The 21,443-nt window shown below is 44.5% G+C and overlaps 1 protein-coding gene across 4 annotated transcripts in view; it reads right to left on the bottom strand.

Annotated features, from left to right (window-relative positions):
- The window catches only part of LOC133351535 (F-actin-monooxygenase MICAL3-like), a 51,754-nt gene extending 33,927 nt beyond the window's left edge, over positions 1-17,827 (bottom strand). For 2 of the 4 annotated variants that reach the window (XM_061566822.1, XM_061566826.1), the window contains exons 1-6: positions 17,719-17,827; positions 11,754-11,798; positions 10,981-11,366; positions 5,269-5,476; positions 2,772-2,879; positions 954-1,058 (exon numbers count right to left, since the gene is read on the bottom strand). In XM_061566822.1, coding sequence (XP_061422806.1) covers positions 954-1,058; positions 2,772-2,879; positions 5,269-5,476; positions 10,981-11,244 — 685 coding nt within the window. In that variant the 5' untranslated portion in view covers positions 11,245-11,366; positions 11,754-11,798; positions 17,719-17,827. Of the gene's footprint in view, positions 1-953; positions 1,059-2,771; positions 2,880-5,268; positions 5,477-10,980; positions 11,367-11,753; positions 11,799-17,718 lie in introns of those variants that run through there. The other 2 variants (XM_061566824.1, XM_061566825.1) reach the window with 2 other exon arrangements.
- Positions 17,828-21,443: the final 3,616 nt, after the last annotated feature.

Here is a 21,443-nt window from a genome sequence, read left to right as displayed (position 1 = left end):
CCAGTAAATAACTGAACCTGGCCATGGGCCCAAGAGTCGGCAACCTCATGGTTAAACATCTTAAATCGTCGGAATAGCATATGGTGTGTCATTTTGAGGATAATTATCTATAGTTTTAGAAACTATAGAATGAGCCAGTGGTTTGACGCGGACGCAAATGTATGCAGGATGGATGAAAAATTCAATTAGTCTCGGTACATGAGTATTTTCTCCTCTCTCAAGAAAAGTGAATGCATCATTTCTATCGGACTTACAGCCCTACACAAATAGCAGCTTCACTATTATACTGCTCTAACAATTACCCAGATGGTTACAGCGTCCGAAATGTATGTCTAAAATCGCTTCATCTCCTCTCACGTGAAACAAAAGATAAATTAAATAGAAATATTGGATTGTTACACCGAAAACCCCATCAGAGAGTCTGTCAACTTGGGGAGGCCCTCATCTAGCAGTGGATTGATCACGGCTGCTGCTGATGACGATAGACAAATCCACAAACCAGCAGTGCCAAAAAAATCGGGGTATCAGGACCAATGATTAAAACAAAGTATATTTTCAACAACAATATTATTTGATAATTGGCTTTTTACCCTTCTATCTGGCAACAAAACTGACACCTTTTATTACAAGGAGTCATGTTTGCATAGACCACAATACCTGCAGCCATAATGCAAAAAAAAAACACAACTCTGATAATATATGCACTTTCCTTGAAGTTAATTGGTCCACACCCGAGACAGCTTTCCTTAGAGCCTAGTCTCACATGGGTTGGACCAAATGATGCCAAAAGGCGCACAACTCAAAGACAATGCACCATCAGAGTATGAGAGCTCGGGGTAAAAAAAAAGGTGTCAGTTTTGTTGCCAGATAGAAGGGTAAAAAACCAATTATCATATTTTTTACTGGCAAATGAGGTTCCAATGGGGGAACAATATTATTTGTTGAATGTTTACCGTCCAGTCTTTTTCCACCTGCTCCTCCAGCTTCAATGAGGACATCGAACTCGTATGCAGACACGGCGTGGTTGTCGGGCTTCCAGGAAGCTCTCCATCCGTGCTCTAAGAGAACAACAAAAAATGTTGGAAGTGCTCATTATTTGCATCAATTCTGGTTGACTCTATAAAACGATTCACAGTTAACAGCTGTCAGATAAATTCCCCCTTATTGTACAATGTGTGTTCATGGCATATTGCACAGGGCGTTACTATTACTGCAAAGCCCGTTAATCATTGAGCCATGCAATGCCATTTGTGTAAATATTCATTGCACAATAATAACGGGAATATTCCTGAGCCCATCAAACCCTGGAAGCTAAGCGGGGTTGAGCCTGGATATAACTTAGTTGGGCGACTGCCACAAGCACAGTAGGTAGGAAAGGCCTGTGCAGCAAAATCTGTTGCTGTTCTGTACCACACCACACCTTCACCGAGCCACAGTTACCAGCATGGCGAAGTATTGTCAAAACACATTCCTGCGGAGGGAGCTGGTAGGAACGTTGGGTTGCTCGGTCAATGGCCAGGGTCAACGGCGGCGTGGTGTATTCCGCAAATATGCCCGACTGTGAGGGCGGGCACAAGCCGGCGTGAGTAGGTTAAACGTTGAGTTTTATAAGGGCACCACGGGGTTACCAGCCCCTCCCCACCCAGCCCCTCCTCCCCATCCTCCCCATTCAGCCCCTCCCCACCCAGCCCCTCCTCCCCAACCTCCCCACCCAGCCCCTCCCCACCCTCCCCACCCAGCCCCTCCCTGCACGACGGACGGACACAATAATCCCGTGGGCTGGTGTAACCAGGAGGTTCCTACCAGTATAACCCTCACTATTCACACGGCATGGAGAGTGGATTGACAAAAACAGGCTATACATGTACAACACCAAACTATGTATTCGCATACACTGTGCACCCAAGCGCAGTTTAAAAACAAACGCGTATTTATAATATGCAAAATACAGGTCACATGTAACACTCGCACAACTGAAAGTAGGGAGGAAATGCATTGGTTGAATACTGTACCTTTAGAATTTGATTAAAAACAGAGCAGACACGGTTTACAAGTTTGTAGTCTGCAGGGATTAAAATTATCTAAACAAATTGAGTAATGTGCAGTGTGCCATTGTCTAGTCGTGTCAAAAGAATGCCGCCAAACTGGATTCCAGGGAGAGCAATGGCAACACGAGTGGAGGGAAACAGAGGAAGAGAATGATGGACCTATGTACCAGAAGAGGAGAGGAATGACTTTGACACATCATCAGCATCCGGGATATGATGATGACGATGATGAGGAGGACTGCTGCTGCTGGCAGAAATGCATGGACCTCGGTGAAGAGGCTGAACGTGTAAAAAATTAACCCGTAAAAACAAAGTTTTTCACTATCAAATCTTTATATGCGTGGCGGCTAGAGTCCTCTCGTCCTCTGGCTTGAGATGGCTGCCACCTATGGGTCAGATGATTGCATGCCACCATTAAGCAATTGGTAATTAAATATAATATTTTTGTCCTAAAAAGTGTAAAATTTTGGAAAAAATTTTTCACTAAAAGTAATTGTCACGCACAACGAGTCTGTGTGGAAAATGTCAGCTCGATTGGATCACGGGAAGTGGGTTAAAAAACGACCGAAAGATTTGCACGGTCGTAAGCAAGCAAGCAAGCAAGCACGCAAGCAAGCATGCGAACTTAATATAAAGGATTTAATAAAGGATTTAAAAAAAGGAGCGATTACTGTGCGGGACTTTCTGTAGAAAGATGGGATATCTGAGCGGCCTACTACTCACTCTTGTCCGCCGTGGGCTCCACGAGGCCGACGAACTCGGTGTTGACATGGACCTCGACACCCACCATCAGGCACAGCTTGAGCAGGATCAGCTGCAGCTGTCGAATACCTGCCAGGGATCCCAGCATTTGTGTGTTTTTATTATTGTAAACGTCGAGCAGAATTAACAAACACAAAAAACGCCGCAAAAACTCAGCAGTGCTGGGATATCGCGATGATTGAAGTCGGTGTTCTTTACGAATTGTCAGAAGGGGGCCACTTTCATCGATAAGACATCAGTGTGAGGGCTGCCACACATTTGGAACCATTGGGGTTTAACAGCAGCACGATGATGGGGGGGGGGGGTGTTGTCACGTGTTGTGTATTGTCGAGGGCCGCACGTCGGGGCCACACTAAAGGCCACCAGGGGCCGGCCGAGGCCCGTGGCCTTGCAATGAAGAGCGCCGGTTTAAGTTATGGATTGTGTGACCGATTATCACTTTAATTAGTCGACTAATCGGATGGCAAGAACATAGTTGGGACTTGCCCCAACAGTCTGTTGAGGGCTACACGGTGGATCATTCTCTGTCCTTTGATGGATGCAACTAAATACCGAAAATTATTTTTTTAAATGCGTAAAACAAATTTCACACGAATCTCTTTTCCAATGGAAAAACTACATCACAGAGCATTATAGCGTGCAAAAAGCGAAACAAATAATAATAATAAAACTGATAATTGGTTTTTTACCCTTCTATCTGGCAACAAAACTGACGCATTTTTGTTGCCAGATAGAAGGGTAAAAAACCAATTATCATATTTTTACTGGCAAATGAGGTTCCCATAGAATAATAAAACTTTTGGAGGTTCTATTTATACCAAAACATTAAAATAAATTAATTAAAATGTGATGATTATTGGTGGACTGGCTGGAAGAGCTGAAAACTTGGCCAGGAACGAAAATAAAAATAATTATTTAATTTAGCTACTGCCACTCATTAAAACCTCCCCATGGTGACAAAAGCTAGTTTGGAGCGGTGGATTTGCAACGCTGCAAACGAGATGTGTGTCTTGTACAGTGGTGGACACAGCTTGTATTCAGTACTACTCTGTCGTTGAAAATTGGCATGTGTTTCAGGATATAGAAACATCAACATCAACATATCCATTCACCAACTCCAACCTTGAACACTGCAAATACCAACTTCTGCTTTTAACATAATCGACTGCACGCCTCTCTATGTCAAAGCAAAGCCAACAACAACCGCAACACAAGCATACGTGTGTGTGGCTTGATTATTGAGCACCTTTTATGCCCGTGTAGTTGTTTTGCGAGATAGTTTGTTTATTTCCACGCCTCAAAGGTTTTTTGGCAGGAGGTGTCGGCTTTCCTGCAAGCTGCCTTTCCAATTGTTATACAGTACTACTGTACATTCTGGTCTCCTATAACGTGGTAGTTGCGTTCCTTAGGAATACCGCATGAAGGAAAAATCGCGTTATGATGAATAATATAATAATATCGTGGTATAGCACAGTCCGTGACAACGCGTGAGACGTGTACGCAGTCTGAACAAAGAGTGAGGCGTGTGGGTAGCATCTAGAAGCATGCGACACCGAGGTAGCCGCACAACCACCTATTCCTACTCACGTGACGTAGTTCCATTCACTCAATTGCGTTATATCCAATTCGCAACGCGTTATATCCAATTCGCGTGCTGAAAACACGCTTTATAGGAGAACAGACTGTAATGTGTGCAAGGCATGGATAATATAATGTTATTATTACTGCATTACATTCTTAATCTCAGGGTGTAGCCCAGGAATTATCTGCAAAACCAATATTGGCATCATGTATATTTTGGCATCATGTATATTTGGCTAGGGGCCAAGGGCCAGGGGCAAGGCAAACGACCCGTCAATTGCGTGTCACCCGTCAATTAAAAACTAAACAAAAATATCTGCACACGGTACGGTGAAAACAAATATTTCATATTTTACCAGGTAAGGCCCACTGAGCTATGTAGATCTTTTTTTCAGAAGTGACCTGGCTATCACAAATGATAGTCCAATGAAGTCGCTCATCAAATAGAAATGTATAGCAGCCAAATACTCTAAACGCAGGATTATAAACGTGGAGCGAAATACCGGAGGACCCGGAGGAAAAATCCACGCGACCACGTGGAGAGAGAGACACGCAAACTCCAAATATACAGCAGGTGTCAAGTCAGGGTTGGGATCCAACCCACGACTTCCTGCACACCCGGCGAGGGAGTTAACATCTCTCGACCGCGTCGCCCGTCACTCGAACTCCGCTGCGCGTCCCCGCGTCATCCCACGCGTCCCAAACTCGTCAACTGTGCTCGGTCCGCCTTCCGCGGTGGAAAACAAAAACAAAAAACGACTCGGCGCCCCCTTGAGCCACAGCCCGTGTCAACCGGGGTGAACCGGTGTCGTGCGCGGAGGTGCCTTCAAGTCGAAAAGACGTGGGGGCAAAACAAGGGGGGAGGGGGGACACGTACTGATGTGGTCCAATCCGCCGGTGCAGAACTGCCTGTAGAGCTTCTTGGCCCCGAGCTGTGCGAGGTCGTCGACCGTGAAGGGCCACAGGTGCAGGACGTTGTTGCGGGCGAAGACGTCCCGCTTCTCCACCAGGACGACGCGCGCGCCCAGCAGCGCCAGCTCGACGGCCACGCGCAGGCCGCACGGCCCGGCACCCACCACCAGGCTCTGCCACACGGACGCGTGCCACCGCATTCGTTGATGATGGCCGTCAACCACCACCACCAAACCCCCCCCCCCCCCCCCCACCTATCTGAAGGTCTCCAAGTTGTGCGTTTTCTGGTTTTATCCATGAGGGTTTTTTTGGGGGTGCTTGATCGCGTAAATATAAATGTGTCGTAGTAATAGGTTTTTACCCTTTTATCTGGTACAAAAACTGACAGCTTTATACAAGGGATCATGTTTGCAATAACTGCTTGTGTTGTGGTTATTGCAAACATGATCCCTTGTATAAAGGTGTCAGTTTTTGTACCAGATAAAAGGGTAAAAACCTATTAATATATTTTGCTACTGGTAAAGGAGGTCTCATAGTATAAATGTGTCGTTAAATTCACCACCAACCGACACAGCCAATTAGTAAGGTTTGTGATTTAAACAGAACGTGCCAATTCGTTACTAGTACAGCACTTATCGGTGTGTTGAATAAACCCACACCATTTACAATTCAAGTAATGGTTCAGTTTGTTGTTGTCCTTCCCCCGCACCTCCGATTAGCACGGTTGGCTACGTATGGTGCGAAAGAAGATCAACATAAATACCGCAACGACACATTGGAGGAGGCGTCCCCATAAATACGTATGTTGAATCATCCCGTACCGTCCAGCGTAAAAGAATGGTCAAAAAAACCCACGCGGCATGGCATGGCGTGGTGTGTGGATGCCCTCATTCAGCAGCGTACTGACAAGCGGGTTGCACGTGTGGGTGTGCTTTTTTCTGTGAAGCTAAGGCACACACGTGGGGGCCAGCTCGCATGTCAGAGGAGGAGACCAATGATAACCCTGGCACGGGTCGCAGAGATAACAGAATGCGTAAATGTTCTGTCACGATTAAATATAAATGTATGTTGAACTTCTCTTGCACCGTACGTAGCCAACCGTGCTAAACTGAGGTGCGGGTAAAGGACAACAAACTAAACATAAAAAAGCAATTCTAAAGAAATGAATTTTCAATCTAGATTTTAAAAGTGCATAGCTCCAGCAGCTCCCTCATTTCGGAAGGAAGAGCGTTCCAGACGTCCGCAGAAGCGCATCTGTTAGCGCGTGACACGTTGACCGTCTTTGTTCGATGGGTAGCCAACAGCCGCTGTGAGGATGACCCGAGTTTGCGTGATGATTGATGCTGCTTGATAAGACCAGCAAGGTGTTGCAGTTCATGTTGCGTCAAACACTTTGTGTGTAAGGAGTACGATCTTACAAACTCAACGTGCCAGCATGTATTTCTAGATTTGAAGCTTTCGTGACTGCAAGGATGCATATTCTTAGGTTTTTTCGGTAAAGTCACGTAGGTAAAACATTAAAATTAATGAAAGTAAAATAAAATAAAAATCACGACGTTTCGGAGGCAACACAAGTCTCCCCGTCATCAGGTTGGACCGTCACAGCCAGATTTTCTGCATCAAGTGCTGCATCAAGTGATGCAGCAAATCTGTCTGTGACGGTGTTGCCTCCGAAACGTCGTGATTTTTATTTTATTTTGCTTTCATTAATTTTCATGTTTTACCTACGTGACTTTACCGAAAAAACCTAAGAGTGTGCCAGCATATGTTGCTGCTTATCGGCGGGTGAATTTCACATTCGCGAATTTGGCTTTGATAATTATGGGGGAATGTTGTGAACAAGAGTATACATCTTTAACATCTATTTAACGCAATTGCTTGATCACGCCACTGCTAAAGGTGACACAAAGGTGACGTGCATAGGTGTTAACACCTTCATTTGAGTAAGTTATTTGAGGAAGGCTGCAACAAAAGCAAAACATTTGGAGATCAAATGCTTGACAGGCGGAGGTGACTATTTACTCTTCCATCATGACCTCCGAAGGGAAGTGTATAGTAGGCAAATAGAAACAGATCAATTCCTTCATTCATCACGCATAGTCAGAGAAGGACCTCTTGCGACAGCGTTCACCTAAACCGCTCTTGCTGTCTCGAGTGATTTGTTTGATCCACGGATCACGGGGAAGGGGGAGAGGTGACCACGATGTCAACGCCATTCCTTTGAGAGTCGCAGTTCCCACTGCGAAAGTCCACCGCCGACTGAAACGAGCGAAATTTTCAGCAGTTTGCGCATCAAGGCGGGGGCGGGGGGAGGACGTGTCCATGAACTGACGGCCGTCTCCCTCCAACTAAGCTCTCAATCGCTTAGGAGACCGGTCGCAGATGGTAACGGTGACATTTCTGAAAAAGTCGAACCATCGGATGCGAAGAAGGCGTCTTTGGCATCGCGTGTGGAAGGACTGCAGCCAATCCAAATCAGCTTGGAGCAATGTCCAGGCCTCCACACCATGAAGAAAAACTGATAAACACACGGCACTGGCAGCCTCTCAATTTGGTGCCCAGACTTGAACGTTTCTGTGACTCAATACGGTTCAGACGCTGTCGCCTCGACAGACCTGGTTTTCACCTGAGGACGGCTGCTTGCGTTGTGGCCGAAAAGTCGTGAGAATTATTTTATTATGTTTTATTTTTATTATTTTATTACTTCCCTTCTACGTGACTTTACCGAAAGAACCAAGAAGACGGTTCAGACCGTTCATGATTCCTGAGGCCAAGCCGATCCGGTGCATGACATCCAGTCGACCATCGTCCCTCAGTGGTCTGTACAGATCCTAGGTAGAGAAATTCATCCACTGCCTCGACAGCATTGCCATCGATTACGCCGAAATAGACACAATGGGATTACGATCATAATAACAAAATTACTCGTTTGTTTTAATTCGTTTTGTGCAAGTTGGTAGCATTCTTAAGTGACAGTAGTGTGCTCCGTAAATTATTGAAGAATGGAAATTTACAAACTGTTCTGTTTGGGAAAACTGCTGTACATTAACTTGTGTTGTTACCTTCAAAGCCATAACTTCTACATTTTACAGCGATTTGGACATCGTGTTGGGTTTCCGCATAATGCTTGCATGCAATGTTTGTTTCCGTTGTTTCAAAACACGTTCTTTTCAGTTGCAAGTTTTGCAGGTTAATTAAAATGTACAGGAAGCTTTGTTTGAATCGATGAAAATTAGTGCGCTGCTGCAAACAAAAATATTGCGATATTCCTAACCACACATTATATAATCCACACTCATCAACCATAAGCGATCGACTGCTAGATGAAGGCCTCCCCAAGTCGTTACCGTCTCTCACGGTCCTGCGATCACGAAGAAACCCACCCGTGACCTACAAATTATCCTATTTAATAGTTCCGTCTCCAAGACGGATGTCCTCTCAGTCGTATCACCGCACCATCACACTCGTTTAAAAGCCTTGAACACTGTAGTTCATACTCTTTGGTTCTTTCGGTAAAGTCACGTAGGTAGAAAAAATTATAGATCACGACGTTTCGATCGCAACGCAGGCAATCGTCATCAAGAGTATGGATTCCTGCAGTCACGAAAGCTTTAAATCAAGACTGTAGTTCACGTTGAAAAGTTTTATGGCAGGTGAGTCATCATTAACGGTGTTGAGCTTCAAGGTAACAGGATTTTGACTCTGGGCAATGTACAGTATTGTGCTTCCTGCCCATTTGAAATGAAGCCCTTTCTGCCTGTCAAGCTTAGATGTATATACTCCACCACCCAGCCCTGCCAGTAAATCAGTCTATCAGGCCGAAATCCTGTTGTGCAACTGACATCAATAATATAGATTGCTACCTCCATTCCATGGCAAGGGTTAGACGAGCGGGGATTTTTGTCCATCGACTGCTGAATAATAATAATTTGTTTAATTTGGTATTCACGGCATTCTTCCAGCGCAGGGCTATCATGAAGGTGCAATGCAAGGTTGGCTCCGTACGGTGCCGAAGAAGTTCAACATACAATGCATTGTGGGCAGCAGTTTCACAACATGGAGGGATGTTGTGACGCGTAAACCCTATTGAGTGACTCGGCAGGTGATTTTTCGAATTTGGACCATGACGCCAGCACACAATGGCCAACCCTTGTCGTGATATTGAACGTCGACCATGAAGCACGTGGCACTGATTGCACGGTTAACACACGCGCGGCATTAACCAGGATAGCCTACTTGAGTCGAACCCCCCGAAACTCCGCAACGAGCGGCGAATGCGCTCCCGGCTGGGGCCCGCGTCACCGCCCTGGATGATGGCCTCCCCATGCCGTGCGGGTTATAGGGGTTAGTTGACCGTAATTCACCAGAATGGGCCAGTGCATGCTTGACGGTGTGGGAGCATAGACAATGCAGCAAATAAGTACGGTACTGTACAATAATGAATTTTGCTGCACTGCCTTCTACTCCCCACCCGCCCCCCCCATCGTATTCCCCAGAGCCTCATAAGACAATGACAACCTGGTGCTCATGGTTGGTCACCCAATCCAGGCAATATCCAGGCTCAAATCTGCTTAGCTTCGGAGGTCGCGCAAGAATGGGTACATTTCAGATGATTTTATTATAGGCATTGCATTGGTCAACTACGGAATAAGTCAAGCTGATGATGTTGGCAAGCCGATACTGCAAGGCGTCTTGCTAACGTTAACCATAATCTCTCAACTTCCTCCACGTGGCATCAGTCTGCCGCTTCCGCATGGGGAAACTACGGCGGCGCACACCGAGCGAGCGTTACAACGTGACATTTGAGGCATCGTGTGTTTTTTAATTATCAGAACTCAGTGCTGGGACTGCATTTCGGAATGTGGGTATCACGACATGAGTTGCGCATCCAATACGAATTGCATTGCCTCCGAATGTGTTCTGCAGCTGAAGGTTGACTCTGTAAAAGGAAAAGTGTGCAGCGCCCTGCAATTGCTTGCTCATACCACTGCTGGCAGAAGATCCCCCACTAGAGGGAGCTATCAGAGAGCCGCTCTAGAGGGCATTTGGTCTAAGATTTCAAGCTGACCAGACATATTGGAAACTATTAAACTATTTATTTAACTTTACCAGGTAAGGCCCACTTGAGCTATATAGGTAACTATTTTTCAGAAGCAACCGGGCCACAAATGACAACTCAACTCAGTGGCTTATCATCATGTGTAAATCTATAGCAGCCAAATACTCTAAACCAGTTGTTCTTAACCTGCGCTGCATGCACCCCATGTGAGTGCGAGATGCCCTTTCCAGGGGTGTGAGACATGGCCAGATTTTCTTTTAAAGGTAAATCATAGAAAGAAACATTAAGCACAAGCACGTATCACTTGCTTCGTATCATCATCACAACTACGTCTGTATTAACATTATACAAATCTAGAACCAACGGAGTGCAAGAATATTAAAGGTTAAGAGCCACTGCTCAAAACGGCACAGTGCGGTATTACCCATTTGAACTGCTGGGTGGAGAGCGGCGAATGGGAAATTAAGAAACGCTCCCCTCATTGTTTCAACCGCCGCAATCGAATCACACTGGCGGCATCTGCGTTGCAAGTTCAGCGTGCTAACCGTGACCACCACAGCAAGCATTACGCTCCAAAATAAACAATCAACTAATTTCCCCACCAGCCCCGACACTTACCTTAACTCCGCTACATGCCTTTCCCTGCTCGTATTCTTCCATGTTCGCCCGTTTGTCCACATGTTTAAAGAGTTCCTTGGCCTGCCACACGTTCTGAAGGGCGTCGCGAAAGCGTGGATAAAAGGGGCTTTCTTCTTGATGATCTACCCCCAGTTGTTTGCAGAGTTTGGCGAAGGAACTTCGAATGATCTTCAATGTGCTCGCGCTCTTGAATTCCTCGTAGAGGAGTTTGTTCTCAGCGACGTTAATTTGGTCTTCCGACATGATCGATGAAGGGGCAACCGGTGAAAGAACGAACTCACGGGGGGTTGGGGATGGGTGGGAAGGGGTTCTGTGTGCTTGTTACGTGGCCGCTTATCTGAAGGTTCACCGCACAATTTTAATTGCTGTGAAGAAAATGAAAAACACACACAAACCGGATTGACTTACAGTGTCGCAGTTGTGTTCGCTGTCATGATCACGTGACAATGCCATCCAGTTTTACAAGAAGATTGGTATTCACAGGAACAGGAAAATGCATATCCTTTAAGCAGAAAAACTGGTTTCTTTTTACGGAAGTGAAATAACTCTCAAAGAGCTTTTCCGTCCAGTGAAAGCATGCGCCAGCAAATATGTTTCTGATAAAAATACATTTTCTGAAATTACGAGTTGATCTCTCAGCAAAAAATGTGGAAACCGCAAGCATTAGTTTTATGTGGCAATCAGCAGTTAACCTCAAACAAAAGCGACTCCGGTTCTTATCGTCCAACGCAATCAATTGGGCACGAACTTACTTCCTCACCGAAGCCGACGTAGGCTATGTTCGCCTGTAATTCACCCTGCAAACGTTCAGCAGAGAGAGAGAGAGAACTCTGTACCCCAGCATCCCTTTATATACACAGTCCCTTCCACCCCCGAGGCTGTTAATGAGTTACCAAAGGTGACATTTATAGTGAGTTCCGCATCACGAGTGGGTGAATAAGAACCGTGCACACCCTATATTCCGGGAAAGGCATGTATAGCCACTGTGATGCTCTACCCGTGCTGGTGTTTGTTCTCCATGCAACAAAAAAAGAGTTCTTTAATAATGCAAGTAGACAGATGCATATTTACACTATGAGACCTCCTTTACCAGTAGCAAAATATAGTAGTAGGTTTTTACCCTTTAAACTGGTACAAAACTGACACCTTTATACAAGGCATCATGTTTGCAATAACCACAATACAAGCAGTCAAAATGCAAATAAAAGAAACATCTCTGATAATGATAATGATATGCATATTATTATGATATGCATATTGTTATCATTATCAGAGTTGTTTCTTTTTGTTTGCATCATGTTTGCAATAACCACAACACAAGCAGTCAAAATGCAAACAAAAAGAAACAACTCTGATAATGATATACATATTATTATGATATGCATATTATTATCATTATTAGTGTTGTTTCTTTTTGTTTGCATTTTGACTGCTTGTGTTGTGGTTATTGCAAACATGATGCCTTGTATAAAGGTGTCAGTTTTGTACCAGTTTAAAGGGTAAAAACCTACTACTAGACAGATTAATATTTGTTTTGTTGTTGTTGAGGAGCAGCTGTCATTCGACTGTTTTCAATTAAGCCCACGTTTGTCTTTGTGTGTCTCTCTCTCTCTGCATGTGTGTCTGCCTATGCTGTTCCCGTGTCTGTGTTTTATCATTCATTCTTACCTGATGGTTGCTTGTGGTGCAATCGAAACGTCGTATTCTATTATTATTTAATTTTATTTTCTACGTGACTTTACCGAATGAACCAAAGAGTAATTCCTGCAGTCACGAAAGCTTCTAATCTACTTTTCCAACGTTCACACGCAGCTCTATTCCCCCCCCCCCCCCACGAGATCAGCAACGCGTACGGACTTTGTAATCGTTCGCTTACGGTGTTTGACCCCCTGCACGAACTGTATACGAGTTCTGAGGTCGTGTGTTGTATTTCAATAACAAGTGTATTTACGTATTTCTTGAACCACAATTCAAGGAACGAGGATAGTCAACCTTTACAAGAGTGACCTGGTGGGTGTTTTGCATGCCTGCATCGTATTGCGGCAGTTTGGTGCTGTGCTAAGAAATACCTGCAGCTCAGAAGGTTGTGTATTTTTTGGAAGGAAAAAAAGAAACCTCTTAAAATATTTCGTTTCATTTAATCCACTCATACCGAGGACTCGTTCCACCAGATCGTCTCATTCAGATTGTGTTGAATGCTCTGATCATGGATGACACCTTGATGGGACACCATCTATATGAAACAATTCAGTTGATCTGTACTTTTGATTTTGGCCAGAGGTGAATCCCAGTGCTTTATGCGACTGTATTTGTCTTGTACTCGTGTGTGCACGCAAGGAAGGGCAAACAGCTGAAGTTATCCGGTTTGTTCTGACACGGGTGACCAGCGATGTTAGTGATGTTTGAAGAATGAGTTACGGGTGAAAAAAACAAGACTGCTTTGCATGGAGTGTGAGAAGGTTGGGTATAAACAACCATTTAAACTATTTTGGAATTTTGCCAGGTAAGGCTCACTGAGTTGCATAACTCTTTCTCAGAGGCGACCTGACCACAAATGATAGCTCAACGAAGTAAGCTTATCACGTGAAAATGTATAGCGGCCAAATACTCTAAAGTGTCTAAACGCATGTGTCTAAATGTGGAGGGAAAAACCGAAGGACCCAGAGAAAAATCAATGCCACCACGAGGAGAGAGACACCGCAAACTCCAAATATACTGGGTACTAATCACGACCTCCTGTATACCAGGCGAGGTAGTTAACATATTTCCACCGTGGTGAGTGCTACGCTGCGCTAGGAACCCGGTCACCCAAGTTTGAGTCCCGCTCACGGCCAACACCGGTGACGATTATCTGAACCAGTCCTGGGTCTTCCCTAGGTCGACTCTGCCTCAAACGAGTACCTGGTGCGGCGTGTAAACATCTAGCCACTTGGGAGACAAAGGCGGCCGGGCGTGGTGTTGGCCACCCAACCCCTCGTGTGCCGTGCCGGCCTTCATAGGTGCTGCTCGCTAACAGCACTTGCCCCAAAAGTTAAAATAGATCACCCGCACGCAACATTGTCACGCCAGTGACCAAAGCTCTCTGAATGCACCCGATCTTATCCGTTCTCAGGGAGGTGATAAGCGACGCTGAACGTGGGCTGTGTTTGCACGGGGTGATCGCCGTGCATGGAAGAGGACGTCAGCGGTGTGCGGAGGGGCTCTGTGGTGGGCATTAGAGGCCAGTTACAGGAAATGTCCATCGTTCTGTACTTTTATGCTCGCCAACGGAACTTGGCCGAACAATCTGTGAACGGGTTCATGGGGAGTTTTTACACTATGGGAACCTCATTTGCCAGTAAAAATATGATAACTGTTTTTTTACCCTTTTATCTGGCAACAAAACTGACACCTTTTTACAAGGAGTCATGTTTGCATAGACCGCAATACCTGCAGTCATAATACAAACAAAAGACATAACTCTGATAATGTGCACTGTCCTTGGGAGCGAGAATGGGAGGGGGGGGGCTCAACCAGCAATCTACTCATCGTGTTCCGTGTTGCCAAGCTGTGTTCATAGAGGTTGTTTGGGTAAAGAATGAATCTGGTGGGGATCAAAATGTGTGTTTGTGTCAAGGACCAGATTTTGCCGATATACAGAGCTGTTGGCCCCAAAGCGAAACAATATGACGTAAATATCAAGTCCTGTCCTGTTTGAGAGAGTAGATATGGAAGAGAGAGTTATTCAGCGGACATAAATACGAGCGCGCGATAAAAAGATAAGTATTCAGATAGAGACGCAAGAGATCACATGACATTGGAGAGAGATGAGATTGCTGAGAGAGTGTGGGGTGTGTCCATAACACTGGTCAACAAAAAAAACTTTTTTTTCTAGGCTGGACTTTTGCAGCTGTTTTAGACTAATTTCAGGGTGCTGATTCCAAATCTGATCTCAGATTTGCTCTATCACATCTCATTTTTATGCTATCGGCATACCCCATTTCCATTGATTTTACCCGAAATTAACTCTGTCACTTATGATTGCAAGTTGTTGCGAGTCAGCGACTGCTTTAGTGTTAAAATATGGTGCTGTATTTTTAGGATAGTGTGTTTCTAATATCATTTTATGTAGATATCCACATTTATTTAATATTTTTCTTCTGCAGTTTTTATTGAAAATGCAATATTTGATATCTCAAAAAACTGATGTGATAGACAAAAACTGATGCCAGATTTGGAATCAGCACCCCAAAATAACATTGAAACAGTTGGAATACCTTATTCTAGAAAAAGTGTGTTGACCAGTGTAAGAGAAGAGTGGCGCTGCAACAGGCGAGGCGAAACGAGGTCACGTGCCGCTTAACGCAGCACCGCCGTAACTTTTATTAGCCTCGAGAAAGGTGAAGCGAAGGTTTGTTTGCATTAGGTGGTGGAAACTTCTCAGATTCAGCAATTTTGCTAAATTACTTGATACAGCAATTTTGCTGTGACGGTTTCACCTGAAGACGGAAGCTTGTGTTGCCTCCGAAACGTCGTGATTTAATTTATTTGTTTTCTTTAAACCTACGTGATTTTACCGAAAAAAACAAAGAGTATTCTCAGATTTAGTATCGCGGAACAATGCAAATCACGTGAATCAAACTAAGGCCACCTGTATAAAAGAGGAAGCAGGTCACTGCGTTGCCCCGATTGATCAGTCAGTGGCGCAACTGCATTGTGAGCCCCAGGGGATGCGCTAATCGGTCAAGGTGGAGCCCCAATATTTGATTTGAACGGGAAATAAAACGCGCGTCGTAAATAAAAGCATTTTGCACGGCAATAAAATTATATAAACCGCGTTTTGACGACGCGTCGTTTTTCTTTTACACTGGCTGTAGAACACCATTCTCGTGGTGGTTGCCAAGGGCCCCCTACCAGAGGTCGCAACCGGGTACCCGATACCCGTACCCTACCCGATACCCGGCTACCCGTACCCAGCCGGGTACGGTTACCCGTTTGCGACACTGGTGCGGCCGGGTACGGGTACGGGTAGGCCGTGAGTTACTGGTGATTAACTGTTTGTCACTCATTTCTCAACGTCTTGTCTCTTCTCACAATTCAAGTTCCTAGAATCAACCCACCCGTGCCTGCAACATGGCTTCATCCCAGAGGTCGCAATCAGGTACCAGGGTACGGCCGGGTACGGGTACGGGTACCGGTTTGCGACCCTGGTGCGGCCGGGTACGGGTAAGGAATCAAAACCCGTTTGCGACCTCTGCCCCCTATCCCCCCCCCAACTCGTATCTTTGGCCACGGGAGGGTGGTGGTGGCAAGGCACCTCCTGCCTGTCCCGCCAGAGTTACACCACTAACACGAGGAGATGCACAAGCTGTCCTATACACGAGGGTCGTGTTGGCTGAGCCCCTTCAACTTATAGAATCCTAGAGAGATATATTGACAAGAAATACCGATGTAGTGAAATAAGATACATTTTACACATGGAGGTGTGAACTGTAAGTGAGATGCAGACATGCTAGAATTGAGAGATTAATTGGTTTCTTATGTTAATTATCTTAAGTTTATTAGGATTTGATATTGAGCTGACGTTGCATTATGCACTTCTATTTTATCCACGAATCAGAACCCCGCTGGCAGCTGTAAACGTTCATTTGGTGCGTATCGCCAACACTACAAATACACGCAAACGCTCTGTACACCTAAATTGTTTTACTGGATAAAAATGATTCTAACAAAAAGATGTTACCAGGTAAGGCCCACTGAGCTACGCAGCTCTTTTCCAGAAGCCACCTGGCCACAGATGATGGCTCAACAAAGTGTAAATTTGTCACACGGCAATTAGCGGCGACTAAAATCACGTAGACATCGGACGTTAAGTGAATAAGCGTTAGTGATAGGTTTTTACCCTTTCAACTGGTACAAAAACTGACACCTTCATACAAGGCATCATGTTTGCAATAACCACAACACAAGCGTCATCTGGTCCAACACCAATGGAGACTAGGCTCTAAGAAAATCTGTCTCAGGTGTGGACCAATCAACTTCAAGGACAGTGCATATCATTATCGTTATCAGAGTTGTTTCTTTTTGTTTGCGTTTTGACTGCTTGTGTTGTGGTTATTGCTAACATCATGCCTTGCATAAAGGTGTCAGTTTTTGTACCAGTTGAAAGGGTAAAAACCTATCACTATATTTTGCCACTGGTAAAGGAGGTCTCATAGTGAATAAGCGAAGTTTATAGGCGAGCAGGTGGTGCAGTAACTGCGCGCTGAGCCATGCATGCTAACACCTTAGTATATTTCATCTGAGTTCGAATCACCGGCAAATTATGCCAACCCGCACAACTGACCAGCAAGGTGAAGTATGGTAATAAAAAAAGACATGGCTTGGGCAAGCCTTCATCCAGCAGCAGACTGACAAAACACCGTACATTATTACTAAAGTATATTGTTTACACGGGCCAGTTTCCCGAAACGTCGATATCTAACTTTTCATCAACGAAGTAGAATGTGTATTTAAAATGCTGTTGTATGAATCTGTTCATCGAAGCAGCAACTTGGGAAACAGTGGGTAATGAATGGTCCGTCTACTCATGCTAACACCTTAGTATATTTCATCTTACAAAAGATGATTTCAAGGATGTAAGAATGGTAACCAAAGGATAAATTGAACAGTATTCTGCTCTTATAGGTTATACAACAGCCTGGCGCTTGCTTGTAAAGAGCAAAACGAACGCCTTACCTGAATTCCGGGTTTGGCACCAGGCCTCTCTGAACTCCAGACAGACTTCGCTCCTTCCTTCCCTATCTTGCTCCGTGCGCTGCTCAAAAATAACTCGACGGGGGCATCGATGCGGCAGTAGCAGCAGCAGCAGCCTCTGCTTGCACGGTCAGCCAATGGGCGCTGATGCTACTTTGTCACCGCCTACACACACACACTCTGTCTTCATTCATGCGTGCGCACGTGCGAGCCGGCTATTGCGGCGATGCGGCGCTAGGAGGCACCGTAGCCACGTGGTCGGGAGTGGGTTTTTTTTGTAGAGAAGACTGAACTAAGAAACTCCATTCTCATGCTTTGGTTCTTTCGGTAAAGTCACGTAGGTGGAAAAAAATGTTGAATGAAAAAGAAAGTGAATGAAACGTCGTGATATTTTTTATTCATTCTAGATTTGAAGCTTTCGTGACTGCAAGGATTCATACTCTTAGTTCTGTCGGTAAAGTCACGTAGGTAAAAAATGAAATTAAAATTAATGATTTTATTGTTTTATTTTTATAAATTTTAATTTAATTTTTTACCTACGTGACTTTACCGAAAGAACTAAGAGTATTTTTTATTCAGTTTATTTATTATTTATTTTTTTCTATCTACGTGATTTTACCGAAAGAACAAAAGAATATGAATTCCTGCAGTCACCAAAGTTTTAAGTCAAAATTCTCCCCATTCTCGTTAATGGGGAATGCCGCGTAACACTAGACGTTTCGGGCAATTGCCCTTCAAAGTACAGTACATGAAGAAGGGCTGTTCCCTGAAAGCGCCACGTGTTATGTATATGTGTATAGTTGTCTTCCTTTGTAGGCACTATATTCTTAGGTTTTTTCGGTAAAGTCACGTAGGTAAAAAATTAAATTAATAAAAGTAAAATAAAATAAAAATAAAATAAAAATCACGACGTTTCGGAGGCAATACAAGCTTCCGTCTTCAGGTGGAACCGTCACAGCACGCTTGCTGTATCAAGTAAATGAGAAATTCCAAGAGATACTACTACCTACGTGACTTTACCGATACAACCTAAGAATATGAATCCTTGCAGTCACGAAAGCTTCAAATCTAGAATTTGTCGGCACTGTTGACGAACGCGTTGGGTTTGTTTTGCTCGCTGTTTGTGTTTGTGCGCCGCTGAAAACGCAGCAGCAGCAGTGAGGGGCCGGCCATAAATGACGTCACGCAATTTTGGACGATTTATGACCCCCCCCTCGTCACACGGCGTCACAAAAAGTCAGACCACCCCCCCTCAAATATGACGTCATAAAGCTCTGCCGCCCCCCCCCCCCCCCAAAACTATGTTTCCATTTTTAAAATAAAACATGCTTCAAATGGCTTTAAACTATTGTCATTGTAGTGCGTATTTAATGTGGCGCTGCACTCTGATGTTGTAGGAGACATTTGTGACGATGTGTGAAGAGGGGGGGGGGGGTGAGAAATGTGACGTCACATCAAAATGCGCAACTTTAAACAAATATAGACAACACGTTCTACTTAATTAAAGCTATTTTTTAATAAATGTTTTCTCCTACAACATCAGAGTGCAGCGCCACATTAAATACGCACTACAATGACAATAGTTTAAAGCGATTTGAAGCATGTTTAATTTATATTTGGGGGGGGGGCAGAGCTTTGTGACGTCATATTTGAGGGGGGTCTGACTTCTTGTGACGCCGTGTGACGATGGGGGGGGGGGGGGTCAAAAATCGTCCAAAATCGCGTGACGTCATTTATGGACGGCCCCTCAATGCGCTCAGTGTCATCAAGAGCTCAGAAGCTAAGCAGGCAGGAGCCTGGGCTCAGCGCTTGGCCACGGCTGCCACCGCGTGTTTGTGGATGGCGGTAGAGGGCAGTGCAGCGACAGCTACTCGAGTTTAACATCCAGCTTAAGGAGAGGTTGTGTAAGAGATTCCGAATATTTTGCTGCGTGTATAATGAAGTCGGATAAGTGGACATGGTCGTATAAGTGAACACCCACAGAACAAATATTTGTGACCGTGAACGCTATTATCTTTAAACATTGGGGATTTGTATTTAAGTGAATGTATGAGAGACTCAGAATATTGTTTGTGTGTGCGGGAGGGGGGGGACAGGGTCGAATATGTGAACAGGGTCGGCTAAGTGAACGTATTGAAAACTTCATACACCATGAAACATAAACATGTCTAAAATGTTAATTTAAAACTTTCGTGACTGCAGGGATTCATATTCTTGGTTCTTTCGGTAAAGTCACGTGGAAGGGAAATAATAAATTAATATTAATATAAAACAATAAAAATGCTCACGACGTTCTCACGACCTTTTTTCAAATTTTCTTTCTGTGGATTTCACACCTGGTGATGATTGCAGTCGAAACGTCGTGAGAATTTGTATTGTTTTATATAAATATTATTTTATTATTTCCCTTCTACGTGACTTTACCGAAAGAACCAAGAATATGCTTAAAATGTGTTTAAACATGTTTTAGAAGTGAATGTATAAAGATATTCAGTATACTTTAGTATGTCTGTGTGTGTGTGAGACACAGGGTCGGATAAGTCAACAGGATCGTACAAGTGAACACGTTTCATGACGAAATGAATCAGATATTCAGATTACTTGTGTAATATCGATAGGATGGACAAAGTTGTTCGTGCATGTCCACATGCGGCCCTTTGTCATCCACTGCTAGATGATAAACTGCACACTGGTAGGGGGGGGGGTCATTTGCCCATATGTCACCATGCTCGTCAATTTGACCAGTGAACGTGGCAGCATAGAAGTACAGGACAACATTGCATTTTTGAGGCAGTGACAGTGCCTAACAGTAGGGTCGAAAGAAAGTTAAATGTCCGATATTCAATAGAATATGCATCAAAGCTTTAGCCCTCTGTTAATATCTGTGAAAAAGAGCTTTATAGATCATCGGATTCCTCAGGTATGAATAAATATTCTGATTCTGAATAATGATCCATGACCTACCACTACCAATGGATCATTAGGGGCTGAGCAGTGACCTCCGTTTAGCTGAAGTGGTCGTCCACTTTATCTAAACGTGACAAACTGGTCTCTGCCATGGGAACATGGAATTCACACTGCTGGTTCGGGGCTGCCAATGCTCATTCGAAGAAGGATGTACTTTGGGAGCCGTGGGTCGTTTAGGGTTCGTACCCTGCGTCATGTTCAGCTTGGCTCATTGTCTCCTTCCAGGGTCAGTGGCTTGCTCATGGATGGACTGGGCTCGTCACAACAAACGTGGACAACCACTCTTTGTGCCGGACAGCCAATTTTGAGATGTGACGTATGGAATGCTCAAGAAGCATTGGACAACTCGGACCAGTTACTCATTGACCGTTTCGCGTCAGAGATGGCGTTATTTTCCGCAACACGATGAGACAATGGACCACCTGTCACTGTTCGCCCTGGAAACTAATTCTTACGAATCGGACGAGCTGATAACGTCACTCGCGCGCAGTTTGTGACGTTTTTAGATAATTTTGGATCAGCGGTCATGCCTAAAGCTGTTTAGATATTCACTGAGGTTCGAGATTACTCAGGACCTTGAATGCGAGGGGGAGGACTCTGAGATAAATCTCGAATTTATCCGGCAATTAGCAAAGTGATGGAAGAACAGGAGTGATATCTTCAACAGGGGTGATATTCTAGATTTGAAGCTTTCGTGACTGCAAGGATTCATATTCTTAGTTTTTTTTCGGTAAAGTCAC

The sequence above is a fragment of the Lethenteron reissneri genome, chromosome 37 (genome assembly GCF_015708825.2).
Source record: "Lethenteron reissneri isolate LAM-NWPU_2019-01 chromosome 37, ASM1570882v1, whole genome shotgun sequence".
Classification (NCBI taxonomy): Eukaryota; Metazoa; Chordata; class Hyperoartia; order Petromyzontiformes; family Petromyzontidae; genus Lethenteron; species Lethenteron reissneri.
This window is presented reverse-complemented; position numbering and strand designations above follow the sequence as displayed.